The sequence below is a fragment of the Oncorhynchus clarkii genome, unplaced genomic scaffold (genome assembly GCF_045791955.1).
Source record: "Oncorhynchus clarkii lewisi isolate Uvic-CL-2024 unplaced genomic scaffold, UVic_Ocla_1.0 unplaced_contig_13995_pilon_pilon, whole genome shotgun sequence".
Lineage (NCBI taxonomy): Eukaryota > Metazoa > Chordata > Actinopteri > Salmoniformes > Salmonidae > Oncorhynchus > Oncorhynchus clarkii.
Genome location: NW_027258358.1, coordinates 4756 through 32500, shown reverse-complemented (window position 1 = coordinate 32500; position 27745 = coordinate 4756). Strand labels below are relative to the sequence as shown.

At 47.0% G+C, this 27745-nt stretch overlaps 1 protein-coding gene across 1 annotated transcript in view; it reads right to left on the bottom strand.

Annotated features, from left to right (window-relative positions):
* The window catches only part of LOC139396797 (actin remodeling regulator NHS-like), a 41238-nt gene extending 16355 nt beyond the window's left edge, over positions 1 to 24883 (bottom strand). Inside the window, exons 1-7 of the mRNA XM_071143714.1 lie at positions 24814 to 24883; positions 5645 to 5797; positions 2274 to 2410; positions 1728 to 1769; positions 1203 to 1247; positions 691 to 735; positions 208 to 270 (exon numbers count right to left, since the gene is read on the bottom strand). Of these exons, the coding sequence (XP_070999815.1) occupies positions 208 to 270; positions 691 to 735; positions 1203 to 1247; positions 1728 to 1769; positions 2274 to 2410; positions 5645 to 5797; positions 24814 to 24856 (528 nt within the window). The 5' untranslated portion in view covers positions 24857 to 24883. The remainder of the gene's footprint in view (positions 1 to 207; positions 271 to 690; positions 736 to 1202; positions 1248 to 1727; positions 1770 to 2273; positions 2411 to 5644; positions 5798 to 24813) is intronic.
* Positions 24884 to 27745: the final 2862 nt, after the last annotated feature.

The following is a 27745-nucleotide window of genomic DNA, read 5'->3' as shown; positions in this document are numbered from 1 at the left end:
AGTAGACAGGAGCTAATGAGATGTAGACAGTAGACAGGAGCTAACGAGATGTAGACAGTAGACAGGAGCTAATGAGATGCTAGAGGATGGAGGTTAGAACAGCAGGAAGGAGAGGTAGTAGTAGTAGTTCTATTTAGAACTAGTATTACAATTAATTTCGGGCCTGTAGATTTTAAACCACGAGGCTTTTGGAATGCAGACAAATACCTTTCTGGTCCATGGGGTGAAGAGGCAACATTCAGTGGGGGAGGGGGAGCGGGTACGGTCATACTATAAACACAAAACATGAAGAAAACAAAAATGATGACAACTTGATCGATGGGACAAAATGAAAACCATGGATGGGACTTAGAGACAAAGGTGAAATCATATTGAATGAAACATTAGACAGACAGGATGAAACATGGGGGACCCAGGTGCTGCGGACAGGGACACAAAACATGGTGAGTAACTTCTTGTGATGCTACGGAGATGAGTAAGTCAGGCATCCTTCTTCCCCGTTTAGACAAGGAAGTGATGTCATCATCGCATCCTACAAGAAAACATAGTGAAAGAATTATATTTGTCTGTGAATGCTGAGAGGTGACCGTTTTCAGGATTCCTCAGGACAGAAAGCTGTTATGAACAAATAAGAGTGGCGTTAGCAGGACTCTAGAGGGGTCATCTTGTAATGAACGCCATCCCATTTACCTTTCTCTGTATAGTGTGACAGTGACCCTCCCTTCCAGGTCTCTCCTGCAGCGTTAAAGGAAGATACGCAGCATGATGAGTCATAACGCTAAACATTCTTATGTGCAATACAGTCATACTCCCCCCCCCCCCCCCCAGCATGCAAACTCACTGGGATGGAAAACACGTGATAAAAACATGCGATGAGATCAGGTAGCCTAGCGGTTAGAGAGACGAGCCGGCAACCGGAAGGTTGCCAGGTCAAATCCCGGGTCTGACGGGGAAAATCTGTCAGGAAGTGATCAAATCTTAAGATGCCATTATTGCCTGCCATTGTGCCCTTGAGCAAGGCACTTAACCCCTACAACGACAGCTCCCAGAGAGGCAGCCCCCTGCACCTCTCCAAAACTTGTTTATGTGTCTTTCGGAGGGGTTGGGTTAAGAAGTCAAATTTCGGTTTTGGACCTTGAGGGCAATTGACCGATAAAGTCCTCCGAATGTAGATATATGTGTTCTGATGTCTTTTCTGTTACCTTTCTGTGTATTGTCTGGATGTCTGTCTCTCTCACGTGTCTCTCCTAGTGGAAGCCATGCAGCAGAGAGAAAGAGAACACAACAAGCTGAAACCTACTAAGCTCACTGCACTGCACTGGTGACATCATCAACAATGGACACATGCTACTATATCATGTTTAAGAAGAAATTCAACTGTATTTTCATAGTTACAGTTACAGGACCACAATGTGAAAACACAGTGGACATCACACAGCACTTGTAGGTTGACAACACACACCACTTGTAGGTTGACATCACACACCACTTGTAGGTTGACATCACACACCACTTGTAGGTTGACATCACACACCACTTGTAGGTTGACATCACACACCACTTATAGGTTGACATCACACACCACTTGGAGGTTGACATCACACAGCACTTGTAGGTTGACATCACACACCACTTGTAGGTTGACATCACACACCACTTGTAGGTTGACAACACACCACTTGTAGGTTGACAACACACAACAGGCACTACACTATGTGATAGTTTACCTTCCGTTGATATTCTATCTCTCTCTCTGGTCTCGCCTGCTGCTTGTCAATAAAACAAACACATACAGATTAGCTGCTATATCAGTCAAGTCATTTCAGCACTTCTCCTCAGGACATTGATTAGCGGCTATATCAGTCAAGTCATTTCAGGACTTCTCCTCAGGACATTGATTAGCTGCTATATCAGTCAAGTCATTTCAGGACTTCTCCTCAGGATATTGATTAGCTGCTATATCAGTCAAGTCATTTCAGGACTTCTCCTCAGGACATTGATTAGCTGCTATATCAGTCAAGTCATTTCAGGACTTCTCCTCGGGACATTGATTAGCTGCTATATCAGTCAAGTCATTTCAGGACTTCTCCTCGGGACATTGATTAGCTGCTATATCAGTCGTCATTTCAGGACTTCTCCTCGGGACATTGATTAGCTGCTATATCAGTCAAGTCATTTCAGGACTTCTCCTCAGGACTATTGATTAGCTGTTGTATCAGGTGTGCTTGTATAGCGCTTGAGCAAAGCCTGTAAAGACATGTGTATCCCCTTACCGCGCGGCTGTGCCTGCCCCTCTGCTCGTGCCGTCTGAGGGTGCGTGGGGAAGGGAGGGTGGGCATTGGAGGAGCCCCAGAGATGGAGATGGTCACTCGGCGCTCGCGGCTGTTCGCCCGTTGACGTTGCTGTTGGTCTGTAAACCATGAGGGAAATACTGAGGTCAGATTCTGACAGGGTCTCGCTATATTAGATGACTGTATTCACTAGTGGTCACCATGTTGTGACTGTATTCACTAGCGGTCACCATGTTGTGACTGTATTCACTAGCGGTCACCATGTTATGACTGTATTCACTAGCAGTCACCATGTTGTGACTATATTCACTAGCGGTCACCATGTTGTGACTGTATTCACTAGCGGTCACCATGTTGTGACTATATTCACTAGCAGTCACTATGTTGTGACTGTATTCACTAGCAGTCACCATGTTGTGACTGTATTCACTAGCAGACACCATGTTGTGACTGTATTCACTAGCAGTCACCATGTTGTGACTGTATTCACTAGCAGTCACCATGTTGTGACTGTATTCACTAGCAGTCACCATGTTGTGACTATTTTCACTAGCGGTCACCATGTTGTGACTGTATTCACTAGCAGTCACCATGTTGTGACTGTATTCACTAGCAGTCACCATGTTGTGACTGTATTCACTAGCAGTCACCATGTTGTGACTGTATTCACTTGCGGTCACCATGTTGTGACTGTATTCACTAGCAGTCACTATGTTGTGACTGTATTCACTAGCAGTCACCATGTTGTGACTGTATTGACTAGCAGTCACCATGTTGTGACTGTATTCACTAGCAGTCACCATGTTGTGACTGTTTTCACTAGCAGTCACCATGTGGTGACTGTATTCACTACCAGTCACCATGTTGTGACTGTATTGACTAGCAGTCACCATGTTGTGACTGTATTCACTAGCAGTCACCATGTTGTGACTGTATTCACTAGCAGTCACCATGTTGTGACTGTATTCACTAGCAGTCACCATGTTGTAACTGTATTCACTAGCGGTCACCATGTTGTGACTGTATTCACTAGCAGTCACCATGTTGTGACTGTATTGACTAGCAGTCACCATGTTGTGACTGTATTCACTAGCAGTCACCATGTTGTGACTGTATTCACTAGCAGTCACCATGTTGTGACTGTATTCACTAGCAGTCACCATGTTGTGACTGTATTCACTAGCGGTCACCATGTTGTGTTACAGCTTTAACAGCCACTGGCTCCTCACTGAGACGATGTCAATCAAGAGTTTTCTAGAACCCAGACCAGCAGGTGTTCACAGTACTAACACTAGGTGGCACCACATATGAGGGATTGCTGATGGACTTCACACCAATCCTGGTTCAAACTGTTGTTAGGTAGAGTGTATGGTTTATGGTGTGTGTGCTTGTGTGCTTTGGTTCCCAAGCTCTGTGTAGGGCTCAGAAGCTCTGCTTGGTATTTCTGTGTTAGGTTGTCTGTGTTAGGTGTTAGGTGGTGTGTGTTAGGTGGTGTGTGAGGTGGTGTATGTTAGGTGTTAGGTGGTGTGTGTTAAGTGTTAGGTGGTGTATGTTAGGTGTTAGGTGGTGTGTGTTAAGTGTTAGGTGGTGTGTCTTAGGTGGTGTATGTTAGGTGTTGTGTGTTAGGTGGTGTATGTTAGGTGTTAGGTGGTGTATGTTAGGTGTTAGGTGGTGTATGTTAGGTGTTAGGTGGTGTATGTTAGGTGTTAGGTGGTGTATGTTAGGTGTTAGGTGGTGTATGTTAGGTGTTAGGTGGTGTATGTTAGGTGTTAGGTGGTGTATGTTAGGTGTTAGGTGGTGTATGTTAGGTGTTAGGTGGTGTATGCTAGGTGTTAGGTGGTGTATGTTAGGTGTTAGGTGGTGTATGCTAGGTGTTAGGTGGTGTATGCTAGGTGTTAGGTGGTGTATGTTAGGTGTTAGGTGGTGTATGCTAGGTGTTAGGTGGTGTATGTTAGGTGGTGTGTGTTGGTGTGTGTTAGGTGGCGCATGTTAGGTGTTAGGTGGTGTATGTTAGGTGTTAGGTGGTGTATGTTAGGTGTTAGGTGGTGTATGTTAGGTGTTAGGTAGTGTATGCTAGGTGTTAGGTGGCTTATGTTAGGTGTTAGGTGGTGTATGTTAGGTGGTGTATGTTAGGTGGTGTGTGTTGGTGTGTGTTAGGTGGTGTATGTTAGGTGTTCGGTGGTGTATGCTAGGTGTTAGGTGGTGCATGTTAGGTGTTGTGTGTTAAGTGGTGTGTGGTGTATGTTAGGTGTTAGGTGGTGTATGCTAGGTGTTAGGTGGTGTGTGTTAGGTGGTGTATGTTAGGTGGTGTATGTTAGGTGGTGTGTGTTGGTGTGTGTTAGGTGGCGTATGTTAGGTGTTAGGTGGTGTATGTTAGGTGTTAGGTGGTGTATGTTAGGTGTTAGGTGGTGTATGCTAGGTGTTAGGTGGTGTATGTTAGGTGTTAGGTGGTGTATGCTAGGTGTTAGGTGGTGTATGTTAGGTGGTGTGTGTTAGGTGGTGTATGTTAGGTGGTGTGTGTTGGTGTGTGTTAGGTGGCGTATGTTAGGTGTTAGGTGGTGTATGCTAGGTGTTAGGTGGTGTATGCTAGGTGTTAGGTGGTGTATGCTAGGTGTTAGGTGGCGTATGTTAGGTGTTAGGTGGTGTATGTTAGGTGTTAGGTGGTGTATGCTAGGTGTTAGGTGGTGTATGCTAGGTGTTAGGTGGTGTATGCTAGGTGTTAGGTGGTGTATGCTAGGTGTTAGGTGGTGTATGCTAGGTGTTAGGTGGTGTATGTTAGGTGTTAGGTGGTGTATGCTAGGTGTTAGGTGACGTGTGTTAGGTGGTGTATGTTAGGTGTTAGGTGGTCTATGTTAGGTGTTAGGTGGTGTATGTTAGGTGTTAGGTGGTCTATGTTAGGTGTTAGGTGGTGTATGTTAGGTGTTAGGTGGTGTATGTTAGGTGTTAGGTGGTGTATGCTAGGTGTTAGGTGGTGTATGTTCGGTGTTAAGTGGTGTATGTTAGGTGATGTGTGTTAGGTGGCGTATGTTAGGTGTTGTATGTTAGGTGATGTGTGTTAGGTGCTAGGTGGTGTATGTTCGGTGTTAAGTGGTGTATGTTAGGTGATGTGTGTTAGGTGGCGTATGTTAGGTGTTGTATGTTAGGTGGTGTGTGTTAGGTGGTGTGTGTTAGGTGTTAGGTGGTGTGTGTTAGGTGGTGTGTGTTAGGTGGTGTGTGTTAGGTGTTAGGTGGTGTGTGTTAGGTGGTGTATGCTAGGTGTTAGGTGGTGTATGTTAGGTGGTGTATGTTAGGCGGTGTATGTTAGGTGGTGTATGCTAGGTGTTAGGTGGTGTATGTTAGGCGGGGTATGTCACCTCTGTGCAGGGCTCGCAGGCTCTGCTTGGCATGTCTGTGGAGCTCCTCTACGCATGGCGGCCGGCTGCAGGGGTGAAACACGTTGTGGTGCTGGTGCCATGGGGCCTGGTAGTGCACTGTTAGCTTACTCTCCACATCCAGGTTAGAGACAGCTAGGGAGAGAGACAACAGGAGAATAGATTGGTCATATTTATATTAATGAAATTATGTTCTTCGAAAGACAGACAGCAGGTTAGGTTCTGCTGTCCTTTTCATTCATTGGCAGTTGTGATCGTTATTCATTGATAGGGTTATGAAGATTTAAAAAATATATATATAATGTAACGTTTATTTACAACGATGGCTTAAAATAGGGAAAGAGAGAACAGGAGAATAGATTGTTATTATTCATTTGCACATAAATTATGTTTTGTTGTTATCACTGGGAGAGAAGACGTTCAGCTATGTTTTTAGACACGGTATGACCCCAACAGTATGACCCCAACAGTATGACCCCAACAGTATGACCTTAACAGTATGACCTCAACAGTATGACCCCAACAGTATGACCCCAATAGTATGACCTCAACAGTATGACCTCAACAGTATGACCCCAACAGTATGACCCCAACAATATGACCCTAACAGTATGACCTCAACAGTATGACCCCAACAGTATGACCCCAACAGTATGACCTCAACAGTATGACCTCAACAGTATGACCCCAACAGTATGACCCCAACAATATGACCTCAACAGTATGACCCCAACAATATGAGCTCGACAATATGAGCTCGACAGTATGACCCCGACAGTATGACCCCGACAGTATGACCCCGACAGTATGACCCCAACAGTATGACCCCGACAGTATGACCCCGACAGTATGACCCCAACAGTATAACCCCAACAGTATGACCCCAACAGTATGACCCCAACAGTATAACCAGGAGTTATGCCTGGGGCGGCAGGGTAGCCTAGTGGTTAGAGCGTTGGACTAGTAACCGAAAGGTTGCAAGTTCAAACCCCTGAGCTGTCAAGGTATAAATCTGTTGTTCTGCCCCTGAACAGGCAGTTAACCCACTATTCCTAGGCCATCATTGAAAATAAGAATTTATTCTTAATTAACTTGCCCAGTTAAATAAAGGTCAAATAAAAAAATTAAAAATAAAACCAGTCACTGCCATTCCATACCAGCAGGGGGCAGTAACACATATCAACATCAACTGAATTTACTCCAATGACAGTCGTCCATGTTTCCTCAAAACACCATCTCTGCTGTTGTTATACATCAACACACAGAACATCTGATTTAAAGAGGCGGTGGTGTTATTATGATTCAGGCAAAAGACAACGCTGCTTTTATCCTCCAAGGCTGGGAGAGGGGGATGAGAGGAGGAGAGAGATGAACAGAAGATACAAGGGAGATGTAACCCTCTTTCTTTCATCATCTTTTATCTTCTGGCCTTGCTTTCATTTCAATCCTCATATTACAACAGCAGCATCTGTTCATTAACATCTACAGTAGGTGTGTGTGTGTCTGTGTGTGTGTGTGTGTGTGTGTGTGTCTGTGTGTGTGTGTGTGTGTCTGTGTGTGTGTGTGTGTGTGTCTGTGTGTGTGTGTTCGCTGTGCGTGTCTGAGAGTTAGTTTGCTGTGTTCGTGTGTGCGCTCACGCGTGTGTGTAGTCTGTTGTTTCCTTGAATAACCCAGGCTCATCTGTAACCAGGCAACCCTTCCTATCTGATGTAGGATGAATAGAATGATCTCTATCAATCCATAATCATGAGACTAATGTGGATGAGACGATCTGTCCAGGTCTGATGATTTCATCCCAGAGAAAGCAGTACATTCAGCAGGTCCCTGACAGCCAGAATAAACACAGCTAGCTTACACAGTGTATACAGTTACCAGCTGGGTTGTGCCTCTATACAGGACTGTGTTAGCCTGCTAAAGCTTCAGGTCTCAGACAAAGTTATGCATCGCACTGTTGCACAAGACTGTGTTATCCCACTGAGCTAAAGCCTTTGACCTCCATCAGTGGGCTAACAGTCTTGTGGCACGCAGGAGACCCGGGGTTTGAACCCAGTTGGTATAAAGGATTTCTGAAGAGGTCTACTACAGTATCTAGGGCCCTTAACTGGCCCTGTCCCCATCTATAGAGAAGCCAGTTGGAGGGTTCAACCACTGTGGTCTGAAGAGGTCTACTACAGTATCTAGGGCCCTTAACTGGCCCTGTCCCCATCTATAGAGAAGCCAGTTGGAGGGTTCAACCACTGTGGTCTGAAGAGGGCTACTACAGTATCTAGGGCCCTTAACTGGCCCTGTCCCCATCTATAGAGAAGCCAGTTGGAGGGTTCAACCACTGTGGTCTGAAGAGGGCTACTACAGTATCTAGGGCCCTTAACTGGCCCTGTCCCCATCTATAGAGAAGCCAGTTGGAAGGTTCAACCACTGTGGTCTGAAGAGGTCTACTACAGTATCTAGGGCCCTTAACTGGCCCTGTCCCCATCTATAGAGAAGCCAGTTGGAGGGTTCAACCACTGTGGTCTGAAGAGGGCTACTACAGTATCTAGGGCCCTTAACTGGCCCTGTCCCCATCTATAGAGAAGCCAGTTGGAGGGTTCAACCACTGTGGTCTGAAGAGGTCTACTACAGTATCTAGGGCCCTTAACTGGTCATGTCCCCATCTATAGAGAAGCCAGTTGGAGGGTTCAACCACTGTGGTCTGAAGAGGTCTACTACAGTATCTAGGGCCCTTAACTGGCCCTGTCCCCATCTATAGAGAAGCCAGTTGGAAGGTTCAACCACTGTGGTCTGAAGAGGTCTACTACAGTATCTAGGACCTTTTTTCCCTCACTTTTTCTCCCCAATTGGTAGTTAGTCTTGTCCCATCGCTGCAACTCGGACTCGGGAGAAGCGAAGGTGTAGAGCCATGCGTCCTCCGAAACACAACCCTGCCAAGCCGCATTGCTTCTTGATACATTGCTTGCTTAACCCGGAAGTCAGCCGGACCAATGTGTCGGAGGAAACACCGTATAATTGGTGACCGTCGTCAGTTAGCAGACACCCGGCCCGCCACAAAGAGTCGCTAGAGCGCAATGGGACAGCCCTCCCCTAACCCGGACAAAGCTGGGCCAATTGTGCGCCGCCTCATGGGTCTCCCGGTCACGGCCGGCTGTGACACGGCCTGGGATCGAACCCAGGTCTGTAGTGACGCCTCAAGCACCGCAATGCAGAGCCTTAGACCGCTGTGCCGCTTGGGAGGCCCAGGGCCTTTAAGTGACACTGAAGTGAGTACTGATAATGACGGGGGAAGAAATCGATACAGTTAAAATTTCTAATATTATTTTTGACGATTTACCATATCGTATCGTTTTCACAATATCACAATATTATTTGTGCGCAAGGTGTGGCTGTAGCTGCACCAAAACGGTTTCCTTCATTGCTTGTTCTCCATCTTTTTTTAAAATAGGGAGCCAATTTCTTTTCAGCATTTTTTGTTGAATCGCAACACATATAGAATCGTGAGAATCGTAAGAATGACAATATGTATCATATCGTCTCCTAAGTATCGTGATAATATTGTATTGTGAGGTCCCTGACAATTCCCTGCCTAGCTACTGCCTTCAGCCTCTGCTGCTGTAATGGAGTAGAGATGGTGGATTCAGCCTCTGCTGCTGTAATGGAGTAGAGATGGTGGATTCAGCCTCTCCTGCTGTAATGGAGTAGAGATGGTGGATTCAGCCTCTCCTCTGTAATGAAGTAGAGGTGGTGGATTCAGCCTCTCCTCTGTAATGGAGTAGAGATGGTGGATTCAGCCTCTCCTCTGTAATGGAGTAGAGATGGTGGATTCAGCCTCTCCTCTGTAATGAAGTAGAGATGGTGGATTCAGCCTCTGCTGCTGTAATGAAGTAGAGATGGTGTATTCAGCCTCTCCTGCTGTAATGGAGTAGAGATGGTGGATTCAGCCTCTGCTGCTGTAATGGAGTAGAGATGGTGGATTCAGCCTCTGCTGCTGTAATGGAGTAGAGATGGTGGATTCAGCCTCTCCTGCTGTTATGGAGTAGAGGTGGTGGATTTGTGTCACGTACTGTTACAGCACACCCTCCTCCTCTCCTTTCCTCATTTGCTCTCCTATCCAACTCCTCTCTTCTCGATCGCCTTTCATTCTCTCCTCTCCTCTCCTCTCCTCTCCTCTCCTCTCCTCTCCTCTCCTCTCCTCTCCTCTCCTCTCCTCTCCTCTCCTCTCCTCTCCTTTCCTCATTTGCTCTCCTATCCAACTCCTCTCTTCTCGATCGCCTTTCATTCTCTCCTCTCCTCTCCTCTCCTCTCCTCTCCTCTCCTCTCCTCTCCTCTCCTCTCCTCTCCTCTCCTCTCTCCTCTCCTCTCCTCTCCTCTCCTCTCCTCTCCTCTCCTCTCCTCTCCTCTCCTCTCCTCTCCTCTCCTCTCCTCTCTCCTCTCCTCCTCTCCTCTCCTCTCCTCTCCTCTCCTCTCCTCTCCTCTCCTCTCCTCTCCTCTCTCCTCTCCTCCTCTCCTCTCCTCTCCTCTCCTCTCCTCTCCTCTCCTCTCCTCTCCTCTCCTCTCCTCTCCTCTCCTCTCCTCTCCTCTCCTCTCCTCTCTCCTCTCCTCCTCTCCTCTCCTCTCCTCTCCTCTCCTCTCCTCTCCTCTCCTCTCCTCTCCTCTTCTCTCCTCTCCTCCTCTCCTCTCCTCTCCTCTCCTCTCCTCTCCTCTCCTCTCCTCTCCTCTCCTCTCCTCTCCTCTCCTCCATATAGTTTATGCTGCAGCAGCAGTGTCTCATCAGAGAATGCAGTGGATTTTAAAGAGTCAATTACTCAGCAACATTTTCTTCCTCACATCACATGGTTTTAGTGCTGTGTATCATCAAGAAACAGATCAGAGAGAGAGAGAGAGAGAGAGAGACAGGGGCAAGAGAGAGAGAGAGAGAGAGAGAGAGAGAGAAAGAAAGAGAGAGAGAAAGAAAGAAAGAGAGAGAGAGAGGAGAGAGAGATATAAGAGAGGAGTGTGAGAGAAAAATTGAGTGAAAAAAAGTGAAAAGAGAGATAGAGAGAGAGAGAGATAGAGGAGATAGAGGAAGAGGGAGAGATGACTTCCACGAGCGTTCCTTCTCCTTATGCACTGAACACAGTCATTGTTTCACAGAAAACAGCATCAACAGCAGAACAATATCTAGCATAATGATCACGATAAACAACAAAGGCTTGCAATGGATACATAACACACACACAGTACCCACCTCTACCTATCGCCAGACCCAGTGTGTGACCTTTTAAGTTATCCCTTTGTCCAGCCATTCAGCTAGAACCAAACAGCTGCACAACAGAGGTGGTTCGATGAGTAACCTTCCCTGAAGACTTGTGTTAGGTCTGAAGACTCGATGACAGTCAGTCACACACTCCATCCCTACACTAGCGCAACGTCAGTCACTCACCTGTCCTTCATGTTATGTCTAGCCTTCATCCCTCCTCCTACCTGCAATGTCCTTCTCCTGTCTTCCTCCTCTCCTACTCCTCTTCCTCCTCTGCATGCGACAGGGAGGAATCTTTCTATGCGAGTTACCCATCTCCCGCTTCAGTGGCTACACTGAGAGATGGACGCGGCGGCATGTCCGTGAGAGACCAACTCAGGTCTGACAGAGTGGACGAGCTCTCTCTGTATCTGGCTAATACCCTACTGTAATGGAACTCTCTCATTCACTCTTCCTTTCCTCTCTCTCTCTCTCTCTACCTCTCTCTCTCTCTCTCTACCTCTCTCTCTCTCTCTCTCTCTCTCTACCTCTCTCTCTCTCTCTTTACATCTCTCTCTCTCTCTCTTTCTCTCTGTGTGTCTCTCTCTCTCTTTACATCTCTCTCTCTCTCTGTGTGTCTCTCTCTCTCTCTCTCTTTACATCTCTCTCTCTCTCTGTGTGTCTCTCTCTCTCTCTCTCTCTGTCTCTCTCTCTCTCTCTCTCTCTCTCCCTCCCTCCCTCTCCCTCCTGTCTGCAGGTGTGGACTCAGCAGTTTCCAGCATCATCAGCCTGGCCCAGGAACTCAGGCCACTCCAGAGCAGCAGAGAGGACTAGTAACAGTATTGACAAGCTGTAACTTCCATATCAGGACACTGCTGTTAAAGAGCCTGACCAACAGGTAGGTTTTCTTCCCCTTGGCAAAGAAATGGTAGAGGCATTGTGCACAGCAATATGTACACTGTGTATAGCAATGTGTCTCCTCCAAGATGCAGGTTCAGTCAGGAACAACACATTGTTATACAGTGGGGCAAAAAAGTATTTAGTCAGCCACCAATTGTGCAAGTTCTCCCACTTAAAAAGATGAGAGAGGCCTGTAATTTTCATCATAGGTACACTTCAACTATGACAGACAAAATTAGAAAAAAAATCCAGAAAATCACATTGTAGGATTTTTAATGAATGTATTTGCATGATGATGTAAATACCACATTATTTCATAGAAAATGACCAACCTAGACTCAATACTTATATGTAGTGCATATATCTCTCCTCCAAAATTTACTAACACACGAATATACAGTCGCGGCTAAAAGTTTTTGTCAGATGTTACTATGGAATACTGAAGTATAATTACAAGCATTTCATTAGTGTCAAAGGCTTTTATTGACAATTACATGGAGTTGATGCAAAGAGTCAATATTTGCAGTGTTGACCCTTGTTTTTCAAGACCTCTGCAATCCGCCCTGGCATGCTGTCAATTAACTTCTGGGCCACATCCTGACTGATGGCAGCCCATTCTTGCATAATCAATGCTTGGAGTTTGTCAGAATTTGTGGGTTTTTGTTTGTCCACCTGCCTCTTGAGGATTGACAACAAGTCCTAAATGGGATTAAGGTCTGGGGAGTTTCCTGGCCATGGACCCAAATATTTATGTTTTGTTCCCTGAGCCACTTATCACTTTTGCCTTATGGTAAGGTGCTCCATCATGCTGGAAAAGGCATTGTTCGTCACCAAACTGTTCCTGGATGGTTGGGAGAAGTTGCTCTCGGAGGATGTGTTGGTACCATTCTTTATTCATGGCTGTGTTCTTAGGCAAAATTGTGAGTGAGCCCACTCCCTCGGCTGAGAAGCAACCCCACACATGAATGCTCTCAGGATGCTTTACTGTTGGCATGACACAGGACTGATGGTAGCGCTCACCTTGTCTTCTCCGGACAAGCTTTTTTCCAGATGCCCCAAACAAACGGAAAGGGGATTCATCAGAGAAAATGACTTTACCCCAGTCCTCAGCAGTCCAATCCCTGTACCTTTTGCAGAATATCTGTCTGTCCCTGATGTTTTTCCTGGAGAGAAGTGGCTTCTTTGCTACCCTTCTTGACACCAGGCCATCCTCCAAAAGTCTTCACCTCACTGTGCGTGCAGATGCACTCACACCTGCCTGCTGCCATTCCTGAGCAAGCTCTTTACTGGTGGTGCCCTGATCCCGCAGCTGAATCAACTTTAGGAGACGGTCCTGGCGCTTGCTGGACTTTCTTGGGCGCCTTGAAGCCTTCTTCACAACAATTGAACCGCTCTCCTCCTTTTTGTGCAAAGCAATGATGACGGCACATGTTTCCTTGCAGGTAACCATGGTTGACAGAGGAAGAACAATGATTCCAAGCACCACCCTCCTTTTGAAGTTTCCAGTCTGTTATTCAAACTCAATCAGCATGACAGAGTGATCTCCAGTCATGTCCTCATCAACACTCACACCTGTGTTAACAAGAGAATCACGGTCAGCTGGTCCTTTTGTGGCAGGGCTGAAATGCTGTGGAAATGTTTTTTGGGGATTCAGTTAATTTGCATGGCAAAAGAGGGACTTGAATTGCAATTCATCTGACCACTCTTCATAACATTCTGGAGTATATGCAAATTGCCATCATACAAACTGAGGCAGCAGACTTTGTGAAAATGTATATTTGTGTCAATCTCAAAACTTTTGGCCACGACTGTACACCATTTAGCTCTGTATGCTTCAGAAAATGGTCTGTATTTGACACGTGTTTCTGAGCAGCTCTATAGTAATGATATAAAAGGCTGTAACAGGGCTGTAACAGGGCTGTAACAGGGCCGTAACAGGGATGTAACGGGGCTGTAACAGGGATGTAACAGGGCCGTAACAGGGCCGTAACAGGGCCGTAACAGGGCTGTAACAGGGCCGTAACAGGGATGTAACAGGGCTGTAACCGGGCTGTAACAGGGCTGTAACAGGGCTGTGACAGGGCTGTAACAGGGCCGTAGCAGGGCCGTAAAAGGGCTGTAACAGGGCCGCAACAGGGCCGTAAACAAGGCCGTAACAGGGCTGTAAACAGGGCTGTAAACAGGGCTGTAACAGGGCCGTAACAGGGCCGTAACAGGGCTGTAAACAGGGATGTAACAGGGCTGTAAACAGGGCTGTAACAGGGATGTAACAGGGCTGTAAACCAGGCTGTAACAGGGATGTAACAGGGCTGGTAACAGGGCTGGTAACAGGGATGTAACAGGGCTGTAAACAGGGCTGTAACAGGGCTGTAACAGGGCCGTAACAGGGTCGTAACAGGGCTGTAACAGGGATGTAAACAGGGCTGTAAACAGGGCTGTAAACAGGGCTGTAACAGGGATGTAACAGGGCTGTAAACCGGGCTGTAACAGGGATGTAACAGGGCTGTAAACAGGGCTGTAATAGGGCTGTAACAGGGCCGTAACAGGGCTGTAATAATGCAGCAGTTCTACAGTAATGATATTGAAGGCTGTAACAGGGCTGTAACAGGGCCGTAACAGGGCTGTAAACAGGGCTGTAACAGGGCCGTAACAGGGCCGTAACAGGGCCGTAAGAGGGCTGTAAGAGGGCCGTAACAGGGCCGTAACAGGGCTGTAAACAGGGCCGTAACAGGGCCGTAACAGGGCTGTAAACAGGGCTGTAAGAGGGCCGTAACAGGGCCGTAACAGGGCTGTAACAGGGCTGTAAACAGGGCTGTAAACGGGGCTGTAACAGGGCTGTATAATGCAGCAGGCAGATAGAGCTCAGATAGTCCAGATGCCACAGCCCCTCCTCTCTCTCTCTTCCTAGTGCAGCTGCAGCAGATATACAAGTCATTAGTGGTGAAAAGTATTAGTGCAGACAAATCTGGGTCAGAACAGAGTAGAACACACAGCCAGCGCATTGGTGCTGGTGATGAGGGGGTCATGGTGTGTGTGTGTGTGTGTGAGTGGGTGGGTTGGGGAGGGGGGTTGTGTTTAGAAAACTGTTGTAGGAGAGAGGATATTATTGTACTGTACATAATCATCCTGAGTAAATAACACGGAGGTCAGTATAGTTAATCACCCCTGCAGGTCTCCATAGTCAGATAATAACACAGAGGTCAGTATAGTTAATCACCCCTGCAGGTCTCCATAGTCAGATAATAACACAGAGGTCAGTATAGTTAATCACCCCTGCAGGTCTCCAAGGTCAAATAATAACACAGAGGTCAGTATTGTTAATCACCCCTGCAGGCCTCCATAGTCAGATAATAACACAGAGGTCAGTATAGTTAATCACCCCTGCAGGTCTCCATAGTCAGATAATAACACCGAGGTCAGTATAGTTAATCACCCCTGCAGGTCTCCATAGTCAGATAATAACACCGAGGTCAGTATAGTTAATCACCCCTGCAGGTCTCCATAGTCAGATAATAACACAGAGGTCAGTATAGTTCATCACCCCTGCAGGTCTCCATAGTCAGATAATAACACCGAGGTCAGTATAGTTAATCACCCCTGCAGGTCTCCATAGTCAGATAATAACACAGAGGTCAGTATAGTTAATCACCCCTGCAGGTCTCCATAGTCAGATAATAACACAGAGGTTAGTATAGTTAATCACCCCTGCAGGTCTCCATAGTCAGATAATAACACAGAGGTCAGTATAGTTAATCACCCCTGCAGGTCTCCATAGTCAGATAATAACACAGAGGTCAGTATAGTTAATCACCCCTGCAGAAGCTTTTTCCATAGTGACATTGTGATACATTCAAAATGTGGAAAAATACTGTCTGTGTGGGAATCTCTCTCTCATTCTCTCCCTCGCTCTCTCTCTCATTCTCTCCCTCGCGCTCTCTCTCTCCCTCGCTCTCTCTCTCTCTCTCTCTCTCTCTCTCTCTCTCCCTCGCTCTCTCTCTCTCTCACTCTCTCTCCCTCGCTCTCTCTCTCTCTCTCTCTCCCGCGCTCTCTCTCTCTCTATCTCCGACAGCAGAGTGGGGGATGGGCGGACGGCGGACGGCAGCGGCCTGTATATCTGTCTGTTCCTCACAGCTGGCTACCTAAAGGTGATCCTGATAGTGTTTGATAATCCCACAACGATACAGCAACGCTCAGCTATGCTTTCACCAAATACTGCTGGGTCCTGTTATGGGACTGTTGTTGACTATAGACACCACATCAAGACTATAGACACCATTTAAAAGTTATTAAACTGTAATAAGCTGTGTAAACTAGCCAACCAACAGGTTACATAGGCTCAGGATATAGAGTGGGGTCACCTGACAGTATATGGTTAGTCCAAGGGTTTAGACGTTCCAACTGCAGGTCTGCAGGATGCCATACAACTCAATGCCATTAAAGAGGTGACCACGTCCTGAGGTAGAGATGTCAACCTGTGTAACACGTGAGAAAAGCATTAAGCATCATCTGCTGCAGCATATCTCTCAGAGAGGCAACAAAGAGACCAAAGATAACCCCGAAGGAGCTGCAAAGCTCCACAGCGGAGATTGGAGTATCTGTTCGTAGGACCACTTTAAGCCGTACCCTCCACAGAGCTGGAGTATCTGTCCGTAGGACCACTTTAAGCCGTACACTCCACAGAGCTGGAGTATCTGTCCATAGGACCACTTTAAGCCGTACCCTCCACAGAGCTGGAGTATCTGTCCGTAGGACCACTTTAAGCCGTACCCTCCACAGAGCTGGAGTATCTGTCCGTAGGACCACTTTAAGCCGTACACTCCACAGAGCTGGAGTATCTGTCCATAGGACCACTTTAAGCCGTACACTCCACAGAGGAGTATCTGTCCGTAGGACCACTTTAAGCCGTACACTCCACAGAGCTGGAGTATCTGTCCGTAGGACCACTTTAAGCCGTACACTCCACAGAGCTGGAGTATCTGTCCATAGGACCACTTTAAGCCGTACACTCCACAGAGCTGGAGTATCTGTCCGTAGGACCACTTTAAGCCGTACCCTCCACAGAGCTGGAGTATCTGTCCGTAGGACCACTTTAAGCCGTACCCTCCACAGAGCTGGAGTATCTGTCCGTAGGACCACTTTAAGCCGTACACTCCACAGAGCTGGAGTATCTGTCCGTAGGACCACTTTAAGCCGTACACTCCACAGAGCTGGAGTATCTGTCCATAGGACCACTTTAAGCCGTACACTCCACAGAGCTGGAGTATCTGTCCGTAGGACCACTTTAAGCCGTACACTCCACAGAGCTGGAGTATCTGTCCGTAGGACCACTTTAAGCCGTACCCTCCACAGAGCTGGAGTATCTGTCCGTAGGACCACTTTAAGCCGTACACTCCACAGAGCTGGAGTATCTGTCCGTAGGACCACTTTAAGCCGTACACTCCACAGAGCTGGAGTATCTGTCCATAGGACCACTTTAAGCCGTACACTCCACAGAGCTGGAGTATCTGTCCGTAGGACCACTTTAAGCCGTACACTCCACAGAGCTGGAGTATCTGTCCGTAGGACCACTTTAAGCCGTACACTCCACAGAGCTGGAGTATCTGTCCGTAGGACCACTTTAAGCCGTACACTCCACAGAGCTGGAGTATCTGTCCGTAGGACCACTTTAAGCCGTACCCTCCACAGAGCTGGAGTATCTGTCCGTAGGACCACTTTAAGCCGTACCCTCCACAGAGCTGGAGTATCTGTCCGTAGGACCACTTTAAGCCGTACACTCCACAGAGCTGGAGTATCTGTCCATAGGACCACTTTAAGCCGTACACTCCACAGAGCTGGAGTATCTGTCCGTAGGACCACTTTAAGCCGTACACTCCACAGAGCTGGAGTATCTGTCCGTAGGACCACTTTAAGCCGTACCCTCCACAGAGCTGGAGTATCTGTCCGTAGGACCACTTTAAGCCGTACACTCCACAGAGCTGGAGTATCTGTCCGTAGGACCACTTTAAGCCGTACCCTCCACAGAGCTGGAGTATCTGTCCGTAGGACCACTTTAAGCCGTACCCTCCACAGAGCTGGAGTATCTGTCCGTAGGACCACTTTAAGCCGTACCCTCCACAGAGCTGGAGTATCTGTCCGTAGGACCACTTTAAGCCGTACACTCCACAGAGCTGGAGTATCTGTCCGTAGGACCACTTTAAGCCGTACACTCCACAGAGCTGGAGTATCTGTCCGTAGGACCACTTTAAGCCGTACACTCCACAGAGCTGGGATTTATGGAAGAGTGGACAGAAAAAAGCCATTGCTTCAAAGAAAAAAATAAGCAAACACGTTTGGTGTTTTCCAGACGGCATGTGGGAGACTCCCTAAACACATGGAAGAAGGTACTCTGGTCAGATGAGACTAAAATGGAGCTTTTTGGCCATCAAGGAAAACGCTATGTCTGCCGTAAACCCAACACCTCTCATCACCCTGAGAACACCATCCCCACAGTGAAGCATGGTGGTGGCAGCATGATACAAATGATACAACCCCCCCCCCCCCCCCCCCCCCCAAAATCCATTTTAATTCCAGGTTGTAAGGCAACAAAATAGGAAAAATGCCAAGGGGGGTGAATAGTTTCGCAAGCCACTGTACAGTATATCAAGCCCAGTCACACTCATGCACATGCCACAGGAAATGGTGCTGTAGTACTGCTCTTCATGTCTCTTGCTCCTATAGGAGCCTCATACCGTTTAATCTACGTACCCCCTCACTGTCTTCTGTGTAATCTAAAAACACCCTCACTGTCTTCTGTGTAATCTAAAAACACCCTCACTGTCTTCTGTGTAATCTACATACACCCTCACTCTCTCATGTTTAATCTACACACACAATCTTTCTCTTAATCTACATATTAACTCTCATTCCTAATCTACACAATCTCTTAAAGTACTGCTAATCTACGCACACACACACACATACAATCTCACTGGTTTACCCTTTCTAATCTACACACTCATCGGACTCCATCAGAAGAAGCCAGTTCATCTAAGGGACATTTGCCAAAAAGCAGATAGACTCTTTCCCACAATCATCCTCTCCCCCCGGAGCCTTAGAAGACTTTAAAGCTGTCCTCTCCTCTATCTTTAAAGCTCTGGTTTCCTCATTTCCCCCCAGACTGCTACTTCTGCCCTTTAATTATTCCAACCAGTTGAGACGTGTCCTACCCAGGCCTCAGCCCATGTATTAACACTGGGCTACATATGGGAACGGCGCTTTCAGGAACTTTTAGAAGAAAAAACCAATAGCCTAGAGAGCTTTGACAAACTGATGTTTAAATGTCACTCCAGTGGATCAGGTCAAAGGGACGGGGTTGGTCCTCTGTTGAACACAGAAAAACCTCCCTGTTACTATGCGATGAGAAAGTCCAGAAACTCCAAGGCTTTTAGAAAACAAAACCGATAACAAACCGATAACCTAGATCTGATAGATACACAGTACCATACCTCTGGATCTGATAGATACACAGTACCATACCTCTAGATCTGATAGATACACAGTACCATACCTCTAGATCTGATAGATACACAGTACCATACCTCTAGATCTGATAGATACACAGTACCATACATACCGATAACCTAGAGCTGAGAGCTCAGAGGAAGTGATTTTGAAAAAGAGAATAGTATATTTTTGACCCATGTCATAATATTGTTTTTTTCCCCACAGGTTATAAATCTAGATCTAATAGACACACAGTACCATAACTCTAGATCTGAGAGACACACAGCCCAGACAGTACCATACCTCTAGATCTGATAAATACACAGCCCAGACAGTACCATACCTCTAGATCTGATAGATACACAGTACCATACCTCTAGATCTGATAGATACACAGTACCATACCTCTAGATCTGATAGATACACAGTACCATACCTCTAGATCTGAGAGATACACAGTACCATCCCTCTAGATCTGAGAGATACACAGTACCATACCTCTATATCTGACAGATACACAGTACCATCCCTCTAGATCTGAGCGATACACAGCCCAGACAGTACCATACCTCTAGATCTAATAGACACACAGTACCATACCTCTAGATCTAATAGACACACAGTACCATACCTCTAGATCTAATAGACACACAGTACCATACCTCTAGATCTCAGAGATACACATTACCATACCTCTAGATCTGATAGATACACAGTACCACACACTTCCGGCGCCGACAGAGATGGCCGCCTCGCTTCGCGTTCCTAGGAAACTATGCAGTTTTTAGTTTTTTTACGTGTTATTTCTTACATTAGTACCCCAGGTCATCTTAGGTTTCATTACATACAGTCGAGAAGAACTACTGAATATAAGATCAGCGTCAACTCACCATCAGTACGACCAAGAATATGTTTTTCGCGACGCGGATCCTGTGTTCTGCCTTACAAACAGGACAACGGAGTGGATCCTATGCAGCGACCCAAAAAATCGACTCCGAAAGAGAGGGAAACGAGGCGGTCTTCTGGTCAGACTCCGGAGACGGGCACACCGTGCACCACTCCCTAGCATTCTTCTTGCCAATGTCCAGTCTCTTGACAACAAGGTTGATGAAATCCGAGCAAGGGTAGCATTCCAGAGGGACATCAGAGACTGTAACGTCCTTTGCTTCACTGAAACATGGCTCACTGGAGAGACTCTATCCGAAGCGGTGCAGCCAACAGGTTTCTCCACGCATCGCGCTGACAGAAACAAACATCTTTCTGGTAAGAAGAGGGGCGGGGGCGTATGTATGCCTCATGGCCAACGTGACATGGTGTGATGAAAGAAACATACAGGAACTCAAATCCTTCTGTTCACCTGATTTAGAATTCCTCACAATCAAATGTAGACCGCATTATCTACCAAGAGAATTCTCTTCGATTATAATCACAGCCGTATATATCCCCCCCCAAGCAGACACATCGATGGCTCTGAACAAACTTTATTTAACTCTCTGCAAACTGGAAACAATTTATCCGGAGGCTGCATTCATTGTAGCTGGGGATTTTAACAAGGCTAATCTGAAAACAAGACTCCCTAAATTTTATCAGCATATCGATTGCGCAACCAGGGGTGGAAAGACCTTGGATCATTGTTACTCTAACTTCCGCGACGCATATAAGGCCCTGCCCCGCCCCCCTTTCGGAAAAGCTGACCACGACTCCATTTTGTTGATCCCTGCCTACAGACAGAAACTAAAACAAGAGGCTCCCACGCTGAGGTCTGTCCAACGCTGGTCCGACCAAGCTGACTCCACACTCCAAGACTGCTTCCATCACGTGGACTGGGAGATGTTTCGTATTGCGTCAGATAACAACATTGACGAATACGCTGATTCGGTGTGCGAGTTCATTAGAACGTGCGTTGAAGATGTCGTTCCCATAGCAACGATTAAAACATTCCCTAACCAGAAACCGTGGATTGATGGCAGCATTCGTGTGAAACTGAAAGCGCGAACCACTGCTTTTAATCAGGGCAAGGTGTCTGGTAACATGACCGAATACAAACAGTGCAGCTATTCCCTCCGCAAGGCTATCAAACAAGCTAAGCGCCAGTACAGAGACAAAGTAGAATCTCAATTCAACGGCTCAGACACAAGAGGCATGTGGCAGGGTCTACAGTCAATCACGGACTACAGGAAGAAATCCAGCCCAGTCACGGACCAGGATGTCTTGCTCCCAGGCAGACTAAATAACTTTTTTGCCCGCATTGAGGACAATACAGTGCCACTGACACGGCCTGCAACGAAAACATGCGGTCTCTCCTTCACTGCAGCCGAGGTGATTCAGACATTTAAACGTGTTAACCCTCGCAAGGCTGCAGGCCCAGACGGCATCCCCAGCCGCGCCCTCAGAGCATGCGCAGACCAGCTGGCCGGTGTGTTTACGGACATATTCAATCAATCCCTATACCAGTCTGCTGTTCCCACATGCTTCAAGAGGGCCACCATTGTTCCTGTTCCCAAGAAAGCTAAGGTAAATGAGCTAAACGACTACCGCCCCGTAGCACTCACATCCGTCATCATGAAGTGCTTTGAGAGACTAGTCAAGGACCATATCACCTCCACCCTACCTGACACCCTAGACCCACTCCAATTTGCTTACCGCCCAAATAGGTCCACAGACGATGCAATCTCAACCACACTGCACACTGCCCTAACCCATCTGGACAAGAGGAATACCTATGTGAGAATGCTGTTCATCGACTACAGCTCGGCATTCAACACCATAGTACCCTCCAAGCTCGTCATCAAGCTCGAGACCCTGGGTCTCGACCCCGCCCTGTGCAACTGGGTACTGGACTTCCTGACGGGCCGCCCCCAGGTGGTGAGGGTAGGCAACAACATCTCCTCCCCGCTGATCCTCAACACTGGGGCCCCACAAGGGTGCGTTCTGAGCCCTCTCCTGTACTCCCTGTTCACCCACGACTGCGTGGCCACGCACGCCTCCAACTCAATCTTCAAGTTTGCCGGCGACACAACAGTGGTAGGCTTGATTACCAACAACGACGAGACGGCCTACAGGGAGGAGGTGAGGGCCCTCGGAGTGTGGTGTCAGGAAAATAACCTCACACTCAACGTCAACAAAACTAAGGAGATGATTGTGGACTTCAGGAAACAGCAGAGGGAACACCCCCCTATCCACATCGATGGAACAGTAGTGGAGAGGGTAGCAAGTTTTAAGTTCCTCGGCATACACATCACAGACAAACTGAATTGGTCCACTCACACAGACAGCATCGTGAAGAAGGCGCAGCAGCGCCTCTTCAACCTCAGGAGGCTGAAGAAATTTGGCTTGTCACCAAAAGCACTCACAAACTTCTACAGATGCACAATCGAGAGCATCCTGGCGGGCTGTATCACCGCCTGGTATGGCAACTTCACCGCCCTCAACCGTAAGGCTCTCCAGAGGGTAGTGAGGTCTGCACAACGCATCACCGGGGGCAAACTACCTGCCCTCCAGGACACCTACACCACCCGATGTCACAGGAAGGCCATAAAGATCATCAAGGACATCAACCACCCGAGCCACTGCCTGTTCACCCCGCTATCATCCAGAAGGCGAGGTCAGTACAGGTGCATCAAAGCTGGGACCGAGAGACTGAAAAACAGCTTCTATCTCAAGGCCATCAGACTGTTAAACAGCCACCACTAACACTGAGTGGCTGCTGCCAACACACTGACACTGACTCAACTCCAGCCACTTTAATAATGGGAATTGATGGGAAATGATGTAAATATATCACTAGCCACTTTAAACAATGCTACCTTATATAATGTTACTTACCCTACATTATTAATCTCATATGCATACGTATATACTGTACTCTATATCATCGACTGTATCCTTATGTAATACATGTATCACTAGCCACTTTAAACTATGCCACTTTGTTTACATACTCATCTCATTTGTACATACTGTACTCGATACCATCTACTGTATCTTGCCTATGCTGCTCTGTACCATCACTCATTCATATATCCTTATGTACATATTCTTTATCCCCTTACACTGTGTACAAGACAGTAGTTTTGGAATTGTTAGTTAGATTACTTGTTATTACTGCATTGTCGGAACTAGAAGCACAAGCATTTCGCTACACTCGCATTAACATCTGCTAACCATGTGTATGTGACAAATAAAATTTGATTTGATTTGATTTGATCTGATAGATACACAGCCCAGACTGTACCATACCTCTAGATCTGAGAGAGACACAGCCCAGACAGTACCATACCTCTAGATCTGATAGATACACAGTACCATACCTCTAGATCTGATAGATACACAGTACCATACCTCTAGATCTGATAGATACACAGTACCATACCTCTAGATCTGATAGATACACAGTACCATAACTCTAGATCTGATAGATACACAGTACCATACCTCTAGATCTGATAGATACACAGTACCATACCTCTAGATCTCAGAGATACACAGTACCATACCTCTAGATCTGATAAATACACAGTACCATACCTCTAGATCTGATAGATACACAGCCCAGACTGTACCATACCTCTAGATCTGAGAGAGACACAGCCCAGACAGTACCATACCTCTAGATCTGATAGATACACAGTACCATACCTCTAGATCTGATAGATACACAGTACCATACCTCTAGATCTGATAGATACACAGTACCATACCTCTAGATCTGATAAATACACAGTACCATACCTCTAGATCTGATAGATACACAGTACCATACCTCTAGATCTAATAGATACACAGTGCCATACCTCTAGATCTGAGAGATACACAGCCCAGACAGTACCATACCTCTAGATCTGATAGATACACAGTACCATAACTCTAGATCTGAGAGATACACAGTACCATACCTCTAGATGTAATAGACACACAGTACCATACCTCTAGATCTGAGAGATACACAGTACCATACCTCTAGATCTAATAGATACACAGTACCATACCTCTAGATCTAATAGATACACAGTACCATACCTCTAGATCTGATAGATACACAGTACCATACCTCTAGATCTAATAGATACACAGTACCATACCTCTAGATCGAATAGATACACAGTACCATACCTCTAGATCTAATAGATACACAGTACCATACCTCTAGATCTAATAGATACACAGTACCATACCTCTAGATCTAATAGATACACAGTACCATACCTCTAGATCTGAGAGATACACAGTACCATACCTCTAGATCTGAGAGATACACAGTACCATACCTCTAGATCTGAGAGATAGCCCAGACAGTACCATACCTCTAGTTCTGAGAGATAGACAGTACCATATCTCTAGATCTGATAGATACACAATACCATACCTCTAGATCTGATAGATACACAGTACCATACCTCTAAATCTGAGAGATACACAGTACCATTCCTCTAGATCTGAGAGACACACAGTACCATTCCTCTAGATCTAATAGATACACAGTACCATACCTCTAGATCTGATAAATACACAGCCCAGACAGTACCATACCTCTAGATCTGATAGATACACAGTACCATACCTCTAGATCTGAGTGATACACAGCTCAGGCAGGCCAAGGCCATGACGAGTTGCAGTCAGGTACTCCTCACGTTCCTTCCTTCCTTCCTTCTTATCGTCAGGTTGTAGGCCTCTCTCTCTCAGCATCCACCTGATACACTCTCTATGGTACTCTACGTCTGGTTCACTCAGTCACTCGGGGCTACGGCCATTCTATACACTAGGTAGGCGCCCTACTATGCTCTTCTCCTTGTAGTCCCTGTTCTATAGTTGCTGCTAGTGTGCACTCTGACCACCTCTGCATCGTCTGCAGCTACACTGACGGAGGGCACCCCCCAACACTGTTCTCCAACCTTCCCCCTACCCCCTACCGTCCTGCTCTCTCTCTTTCTCTCTCTCTCTCTCTCTCTCTCTCTCTCTCTCTCTCTCTCTCTCTCTCTGTCTCTCTCGCTCTGTCTCTCTCTCTGTCTCTCTCTTTCTCTGTCTCTCTCTCTCTGTCTCTCTCTCTCTCTGTCTCTCTGTCTCTCTCTCTGTCTCTCTCGCTCTGTCTCTCTCTCTGTCTCTCTCTCTCTCTCTCTCTCTCTCTCTCCCTCTCTCCCCGCATTCACCATCTACCATCCTGAGCCTAGTACAGATGCTTTGGTCCTGGTCGGTCCTGTAATCTCTTTATGGTCCAGTAATATGAAGGGGATGGGGAGGGACTTACTCAGTTCTCAGAGAGCTGCAGGATCACTGCTAATCCATGCTGTTGAAAAGGCATGGCGTCGATTGGTCGGTTAAACCTTCCTGGTGATGCCTTACTACGCGTCAGGATATAGGAATGTGTTTGTGACATCATGTGAGTCAGATAATCTATTCAAGATCGGCTTACAATCAATAATCTTTCAATCAATGACAAAAGTTTATGAGTCAACATACACACACTACTACATTGAATCTCTCTTAACACACACACACAGCATCCAACAAGGAAGGCCCATGAGGACAGTTACTGACAACAGATTGCACAATACCTCCACATGGCACCTCCCGTCAGATAGAGAGGGAGGAGGATAGAGGGAATAGAGAGGGAGAGAGAGAGAGTGAGGAGAGAGGGAGGAGAGAGAGAGAGAGAGGGAGGGGGATAGAGGGAATAGAGAGGGAGAGAGTGAGGAGAGAGCGAGGAGAGAGGAAGGAGGATAGAGGGAATAGAGAGGGAGAGAGAGAGAGTGAGGAGAGAGGGAGGAGGATAGAGGGAATAGAGATGGAGAGAGAGAGAGGGAGGGAGGGAGGGAGGGAGGGAGGGAGGGAGGGAGGGAGGGGGATAGAGGGAGGGAGGGAGGGAGGGAGGGAGGGAGGGAGGGAGGGAGGGAGATAGGAAGGGAGGGAGGGAGGGAGGGGAGGTTGCCCCTATACCCTATACAGTGCACTACTTTTGACAGCTGTGTGTGTAGTTCAGTAGTGCTCTGGTCAAAAATACTGCACTACATCCATTTGCGATGAAGTCTGGCTCTCTTTTAAAGACCTGATTAGTAGAAGCCTGTGTATGTGTATGTGTGTGTGTGTGTGTGTGTGTGTGTGTGTGTGTGTGTGTGTGTGTGTGTGTGTGTGTGTGCTGTATGCTGTATGCTGTATGCTGTAGCCTCTAGCCTGCTGCATGGCAGGGTGGAATAATACTCCCTCACTCTTAATCCTTTATAATCTGGAGGTCTCTCTCTCAACTGGTGACCTTGGCTGCTGCAGCCACCGATGTGGTACTGTAGTCTAGTAGGTGAGCTGTTAGCACAGCTAGCGGAGGCTGGGTGAACTACATACACACAGATTGTATATTTATATTGCTGTTAGCACAGATAGCGGAGGCTGGGTGAACTACATACACACAGATTGTATATTTTTATTGCTGTTAGCACACCTAGCGGAGGCTGGGTGAACTGCATACACACAGATTGTATATTTATATTGCTGTTAGCACGGATAGCGGAGGCTTGGTGAACTACATACACACAGATTGTATATTTATATTGCTGTTAGCACGGCTGGCGGAGGCTGGGTGAACTGCATACACACAGATAGTATACTGTACTTACAGAGCTGTTAGCACGGCTAGAGGTGGCTAGCTGAACTGAACCCAGCATGAATACAGAGTTGTTAGCACGGCTAGAGGTGGCTAGCTGAACTGAACACAGCATGAATACAGAGCTGTTAGCACGGCTAGAGGTGGCTAGCTGAACTGAACACAGCATGAATACAGAGCTGTTAGCACGGCTAGAGGTGGCTAGCTGAACTGAACATAGCATGAATACAGAGCTGTTAGCACGGCTAGAGGTGGCTAGCTGAACTGAACACAGCATGAATACAGAGCTGTTAGCACGGCTAGAGGTGGCTAGCTGAACCGAACACAGCATGAATACAGAGCTGTTAACACGGCTAGAGGTGGCTAGCTGAACTGAAAACAGCATGAATACAGAGCTGTTAGCACGGCTAGAGGTGGCTAGCTGAACTGAACACAGCATGAATACAGAGCTGTTAGCACGGCTAGAGGTGGCTAGCTGAACTGAAAACAGCATGAATACAGAGCTGTTAGCACGGCTAGAGGTGGCTAGCTGAACTGAACACAGCATGAACACAACACTCGGCGGCGCCGACAGAGATGGCCGCCTCGCTTCGCGTTCCTAGGAAACTATGCAGTTTTTTGTTTTTTTACGTGTTATTTCTTACATTAGTACCCCAGGTCATCTTAGGTTTCATTACATACAGTCGAGAAGAACTACTGAATATAAGATCAGCATCAACTCACCATCAGTACGACCAAGAATATGTTTTTCGCGACGCGGATCCTGTGTTCTGCCTTACAAACAGGACAAAGGAGTGGATCCTATGCAGCGACCCAAAAAAACGACTCCGAAAGAGAGGGAAACGAGGCGGTCTACTGGTCAGACTCCGGAGACGGGCACAGCGCGCACCACTCCCTAGCA